Genomic DNA, 7470 nt, shown 5'->3' on the forward strand with positions numbered 1-7470 from the left:
GTAAAAATTTTATGAAAGTATACAGGGTGTTTACTTTGAGATGCCATTATCTTAATTCTTAATAAGTTATTCTTTTTTCTTATAAGCAAATACATAATATTAAGACACAAACTTGAAAGCTTATTTCATTGTAGTTTCAACTTGACTGCTATACTTACTTTTAGACATACTGTATTCAATATTGAAAATTCATATTTTGTCAAAAATATGACTGAATTTCCTTAGACTTTTTTGACACAACTACTAATTGATACTTCAAGTTCTTCTAGGGTATACAGGCCAATTCTTTTAAGTGTTTCTACAATGAAAATCACAAGGATTTATTCTGTTATTTTCTAACAAATCACAGACTTCCTTGAAAAACTTTCATTTCAGCTTTGCTTGTTTTTTCAAAGGCTGAAAAATATGCATTTTGTAAAGAAATATATGCAAATCTTTATGCAGAATAAGCAAAAGTATTCTTAAAGAGGTTTCATGTTATACAGAGTCTTTGAAGGAATTTCTTTGTTAGGCAGTTTATAATGCTTTCTTGAATTTCTTCCATTTTTGCTACTATGTGGATTACTTGGCTTTTCCAGAGTTTAAGACTTACCATAGGCAATATCTGTTTCTTTATACTGCTTCTATAGACCCAAAATTACTTTTCTTTCTGGTGCCAATGAAGTTTCACACTCATTTCTGAATTTCACAGCATTCTTAAAATTGATCTTAGCTCAATATATCACATATATATTTTCTAATAATTTTTAATTTTAGAAATAGCCATTTTTAACATTTAACTATTAGCAAACAACAACAATGAAAGTATCACCCCAAGTTTGTTTGTTAATATTATAGTGTCATTTATAATAAAAAGAATATGTAGTTTAAGTTATTAATAATTAGGCTTGTAGTATTTCAAAGCAAACACTTGATATTTTATAAATAATAAAATTTATACATCATTATATAAATTAATATTCAAAACAAAGCTATTGATATCAGAACAGTTTCTCAGATATCACATTTTTAAATTTAAAACAACAAGTCATGTAATTTTATTAAATAATCATAACAAAGTTAAGTAATTGTACAGCTAATGATGATTTATAGTTATAAATTATAATAATCAAACAGCAAAACTCTTAGATAAAATTTAAAAATAAAATAAAAATGGCAAGTTTGCAAATTTTCAATTGACTGCTTACTCAACTCATAGAAAATAAAATCCTATTTTAATTGGTTTGTTTTTTTCAATGGTTTAAAGACAGAAATGTGTAAAAATGTTTTATATATTCATAATATAATATATATTATTTAAAAAGTTTTCATAAAAAAATGTTTAATTTTATCTTTCAAATATAAGTTGAATAAAGTTTATGAATTTAGCCTAAAAAGTGTAGATTTTGCATCTTTCAATATTATAATATTACATATGTCTTATATTGCAGTAAATACATTAGCAATTTTTATTGAAAATATGAAATAAAAATTTAATCTAGTACAACTTACACTTATAAAAACCCAATAAAACAGCATGTAAAATAACTTACCGAAGAACAGTAACATAGGATTTCAGGGTCACAGCAGGCATTATTTCTTCATATCTCAAAAATGAAGCAACATCTATTCGATGAATACTTTCAGCTCCTTGCTATAAAAAAATGAACAATATCTGTCTAAAATAATTTTAAATTATTAATTTAATTAAATGTACAATTTAAACAAAAAGTACAGTACACATGTTCTTTATTAGTATATGCTGGTAATTTTCACAAAAACAACTGAAAATTAAAAACAAGTAAAATGGTGAAGCCATTCTTGGGATGAGACTATGTGTCAGAGAGTATGAGTAATGCATGTGCAAATCTCACACCTATTTGTAGAAACAGTCTTAGCATTTTGTATTTTATTTTGACCAGGTTCTCAATCCCTTGATTACCTACAAGTCTGGTTTATTTTATGTGCACATGATTTGGGCACTAAATAATCTGTGCCAAATTGCAACTCTTGACATGTACTCCTTCATACCTCTAAGGTGTGCAGCTGTTGACAGCAGTGAGATTTTAGAGATGAGACATTGTCTCATCATTTATATTACTAAACCAACAATATTTGCCATATTTTATGTGTATGTTGTTAAATACAGTGATACCTTTTACTTCAAATGCTTTAGAATTCAAGCTGTGCATGCAGTGAAAAAATACAATTGAAGTGTAAACGCAATCTGCATGCACCCAAGTTGTCTCTCACTTTTTTCTTTGTCAACAGCTTTTGGTACTCTGTACATTTTATATCCTTTAGTTCAAAATTTCCTGAATGAACTTTTTAAACCACTTTTGACACATTAAAGTTTAAGAACATTTTCTCCATAAACATTACAAATTTTTTTAATTGTTTGTATGGCATTACATTCTTTCCAAAACTCAAAGCATAATATGCCCAGTATGCTTTTTACCTGAAGACATTTCAGCTTGATTTTATTCAAATAAAATTTAAAGTAAAAAGTTTAAGCTAAGGCTTCTAAACAAAAAATACAATCTCACATTAGCAATAATGTGTTAAATTTCACAACTGTTATAATACAGTCACCCATCTATATTAAGGAATGGCAGTTGTTAAAACACAAAAACTTTCTGTTCAACCCAATATAACCTTTACTTATTAACCAAGGCATCAGAGAAGCATGTGGAAGCAATAAAGTCTAAGAGGAAGGTTGTAATATCAATGAGTGAAATGGAAAAGGAACTTATCATGAAGCATGAAAGCAGTACAATATATGTATGGTGGATCTGTCAGCCAAAGTCAGCGGTGTATGACCAGTAAATGCATTTTCATTTCATTATGTGGTATTTATGTATTTTATTTATTGTTTTCATTGTTTAAATTATTAATAGGGCATTTAGCTGTGTTATTTTTATTTTAAATTTTATGTATTTGTGGTTTTAAGTTTATCAAAATGGGTATTGTTTAGGGTCATGAAATGGATTAATTGACTTTCTATTATTTATAATGGGAAAAATTGATTGAGACTTTAAATAATTCAGAGTTCAAATGACTTGGAATGAGTTAAATTTGAAGTATGAGGTGCCACTGTAGTCTGATTATAATATAGAAATAAACTTATCCTACATTAAATTAAAAATTATTTTTTCTTATAATTAAATCTAAAAAATATATATATAAACAAGATTTATGATAAACATACCATAACTATGCTTTGTTGATTAGGTTGTACGCCATGAAATGAGATATTATAACTTATTAATAAATTACCAACATTAGCCCACCATTTTGCTATGCATAATTCAAGTGTTCTTCTCTCCTAAAGAATAAAAGAAAAAATTGTTTGTGAAACTTTATAACAAACACACAAAATCTATATCATATAGCACTTGAATGATATTAAAAAAATGTACTGTACATATATATACAAGGTGTAACAAAACTCTGTCAATATTTTAAAGATAGATTCTAGGGTTAAAAATAAGCTTAAAATCCTCACGAAAGACAGCTCATATTTTGAATAGTTCTTATAAACAAGTATGTAATGGTTTTATTTTGTAAAATAAAAAGAAAAACAACACAATGTTATTCCAAGTAAATTTACATTGAGGAACTCTTGCTTTTCAACTTTTTTTTACTGTAAAGTGGATGGACACTGCAAAATCTTAATTAATTAATAAATGTAAACAAAGCTTTATCCATTTTATGGGATGGCCTGTTTGGGCAACATTGACTTGTCTCAATCTATTGACAGAAAGATAAAAAACAAAAATACAAAACTGTAGGTATCCCTCGTATAACATGGTAGTTAGGTTTCAAAAAAGTGCTGTGTTATGAAAATCTGTGTTATACAAAACAAAGGCCTACTAGTATCAAACATAGAGTTAGGTTCCAAAAGTTAAAAAAATATATATACTGTTCTGTTTCATAATTAAGAGAAATATGTTTGTTAAAGCTATCAATAATCAACTAACAATCACAATCAAAAGTATTGCACATTAAAATTAATTTTTTTCTTCACTGCTAGTTACAGTTAAACTAGGTTTGCTTTCATTTAATGGTAACTTTTTGGCAAAATATAGTTGTTTATGGAGCTTTCTTGTTGATCTTGATCAAAACAATGTGATTTTTCTACTTTTTCATAAAATCTGATATTTTCATTTGCTTGCATTTACTTAAGAGATTTTATAAATTTAATCTTTGTATGTGCAATCGAATGATGGTGAAATTAAAAATTGTGACATTTTGTAATGGGGTGTCTGCAATTCTCAAACCATGTTAGAGCAAAATTGTATTGTAAGAACATCATGTTGTAAAGGGGATTTTCCCAATTCTCAAATCATATTAGAGAAAAAAAAATGTGTTGTAGGAATGCTGTGTTGTACAAGGGATTCGTGTACTTTAAAAAGTTGACAATTCTTGTTAGTACTTTGGCTGAAAATTTGAAAAATATCTTTTTTTGGAAGGCCAGATCTGGAAAATGAAACAAAACTTAACATTTAGAGGATTTTTAAGCTTATTTTTGTGAGGGTCAAAAGGGGTGAAGAATTTTGTGAATAAAATGGTCAGTTAAAGAGGAAACTGGAAACTTTGGATAGAGTGATATTTCGAACTTCACCAAGATTTTATCTACAAAAACGGATGAAACAGCAGAATTTTGAAAGGAAGCTGATTTCCTTTCCCAGGCGAACTGGTGAAGAGCTGATAAGGTTGCACACAGGATGTAAGAGAGAATAAAAAGGGCCGTTTTCACGCCATTCGGAGAGCAGTCCAATTCGAGCAGTAGACGGATTGAGAAGTGTCCTACCATATGCTCCATACAAGATCTTCGAAGCAGTCCATAAAGTAGGAAACTGCTATACTAGGGAGAATACTTAAGAAGTCATACATACGACTCCAACATACGACGGGGATATACTGAAGTATAACATACGAGAAGATAATCAGAAGGAAAGATAACTGAATAACCCCCAATAGAAAATACAAGAAGAGGTATACATAAGGAAGGAAGGAAGGCGATCTTCGGCAGATACAGAAGCTACAGAAGGTAATACAAGCTCTGAATAGATCGATGTAAACTCTCTCACGCGCTAGGTTAGAAATAAGATAGTTTAAGTTAGAGTTAGATATAGGTTAGATCCATCTTTGTATATTCTTTATTATTCAATTTATTAAATATTTACTTGTTTACATAATGACTTGGTTTTTGTTGAACATCCATTTATATTTAAGTTCCCATGTTTCTTCGATCTCCGAGATTTGGGGATAACGCGTGTTAATCCGCGTGTAAAACAACTGATTAACTGGTGTCTAGGAATCCTGACATAGATCTGGACTTCGTGGTCTAGAACGGTTTCGCGTATATACCGCCCTCTCATAAAAGTTAAGAGAGCCGATCTCACGATCGAGCGCCCATAAGTGGCGTAACTTTGTTTACGTCCTGGCTGATCTCACATTTTTGACCCTAGAATTTATCCTAAAATATTGGCATGGAGTTTCATTACATCCTATACATGCAAAAAACATAATTTTAATAAGGTATTTTCTTAAAAAAATTTTAGAATTATATAATCATTTCAAAAAATTTTCATATTTATAATGTGATGCAAAAATAGATTTTTATAATAAATTTTCAAAAACTAATATCAAAAAGTGTCAATGCAAATTTTTAATCCAAAAGTCAAATGAAATCTAAAATATTCCAAACGAAAATTTATATATCTATTATCCTAACAACATTGTATTTACTGAAATCAATTTCCAGATATTTATTTCCAGAGTTACATTTTAGTCATATGATGATGTGTTTCATTTTTAATTAATTATTTATTAATTTTGATTGAAAAAAGAAGTTTAAATAATAACTTATGTATCATTTTGCAAATCTGTTAAATAAATAATTTTATATACATTATAGAAATGAAATAAATTTACCAAAATAATTTTTTACTCAATAACTGATTCAAAAAGGTAATATCAGATTATTATTTAGACATTTAAAAACAGATATCCAATTTAAATATTTAATATCAGAAATTGAAATAAAAATAAAACAGGAAATATTTGCCAATAAAATATTGTATATTTTGTCAAAAAATAATGAAATTTTCATATTTACTGATCTTGTGAAGAAGTATATTGAGATAAATATTAAACTTAATAAAAATACATACTGGTTGGTAGTTACCAACCAACTAGCATGAAATAGATTTAATTAAATGAAAAGCAAACGTTTTCCTCCATTGTTATCCAGTTTGAAGAACCTTGTTAAATGCAACATTGGGCATGTGCATATTTCACAATGTTCAAAACTTTAAAATTTTTGTTCTTTTTAAAAACATGTATTCTATTAGTTCTATATGGTGTAAACCTGAGGATGATCATTAAAACTGGAGGAAAAAGTTGATTTTGTTTAATTAAATCTATTTCATGCTGGTTTGTTGATAGTTATGTATTTTTATTGTTTTATATCAGTAGTTTTGTGGAGATTGTGTTAAACTTAATTAGGTTTTGTTATATAGAACATATCATAACAAACATCATAATAAAATAGGTTGCAGTAAAAACAAAATGATGATGATTTCAGTTAGAAAATACTAAATATTAAATTAAAAAAAAATACTACTTGAAAAAATTTTTAAAGAAATATATCTATTGGGTTGTTCGGAAAACAATATTTTTATAATAAATAAATATTTTATTGAATTATATATCGACCATTTTGGTCAAATACCTGTTGTCATTGTTTCTGGTAGTAGCATGATTTTACATTCATAAAAGTTTTGATCGTTGCTTACAAAAAACTGATCCAAGTAATTTTTGACATTGTCATTTCACGTAAATGTCTTACAGTTAAAAAAAATTTGTATAGACTGGAACAAATAATACTCTGAGTGTGCTCAATCTGGTGAATATGGTCGATGTGATATAGCACATCCCATCTAAGTTATAACAGTTTCTGATGAGTTACCAAACTTGTGTGAAATTTGACATTATCACGGTAAAACACTACACCTGTTTTGTTGATCAATTCTGACCACCTTTTCTGTTTGATGATATTACTCAATTTGTTTACTTGATGGCAGTAAACTTTCAAATCAATTGTTAAATTGTCTGGTAAAACCTCCAAAAAAAAATTTTCTTAAAATCTCACCGAAGAGAGCATCTCTCTTTAAGAACATGTGGAATCCATATATCAAGCTTTGAAACGAAACCAATTTGTTTCAAGTACAGTCGACCCCCCTATAAGATAGAGATACGTTCCATTCTTTAGGAATCCGATTTCTTACGAATCCTTCCAATCACAACCCGACACGTATCAAGTTTACGGACTACGGCTGTTTGAAAGATTTTCTTCCATAAAATTAATCGATTCTAGACTAATCCGACTCAACATTTCCAAAACACGTATATATTTTTTGGAAATAATCCGTATAAACTTCGCTATAAATAAAAAATTGTAGGATTACTTACCGAGTGTCACCA

The 7470-nt window shown here is 28.1% G+C and overlaps 1 protein-coding gene across 1 annotated transcript in view; it reads right to left on the bottom strand.

Moving 5' to 3' along the window:
• Positions 1 to 7470, bottom strand: part of LOC111634632 (tripeptidyl-peptidase 2-like) — a 104535-nt gene that overhangs the window by 11988 nt on the left and 85077 nt on the right. Inside the window, exons 25-26 of the mRNA XM_023379461.1 lie at positions 3188 to 3304; positions 1533 to 1633 (exon numbers count right to left, since the gene is read on the bottom strand). Of these exons, the coding sequence (XP_023235229.1) occupies positions 1533 to 1633; positions 3188 to 3304 (218 nt within the window). The remainder of the gene's footprint in view (positions 1 to 1532; positions 1634 to 3187; positions 3305 to 7470) is intronic.

The sequence above is a fragment of the Centruroides sculpturatus genome, unplaced genomic scaffold, assembly GCF_000671375.1.
Source record: "Centruroides sculpturatus isolate CEXI.00-Female unplaced genomic scaffold, Cexi_2.0 scaffold791, whole genome shotgun sequence".
NCBI lineage: Eukaryota > Metazoa > Arthropoda > Arachnida > Scorpiones > Buthidae > Centruroides > Centruroides sculpturatus.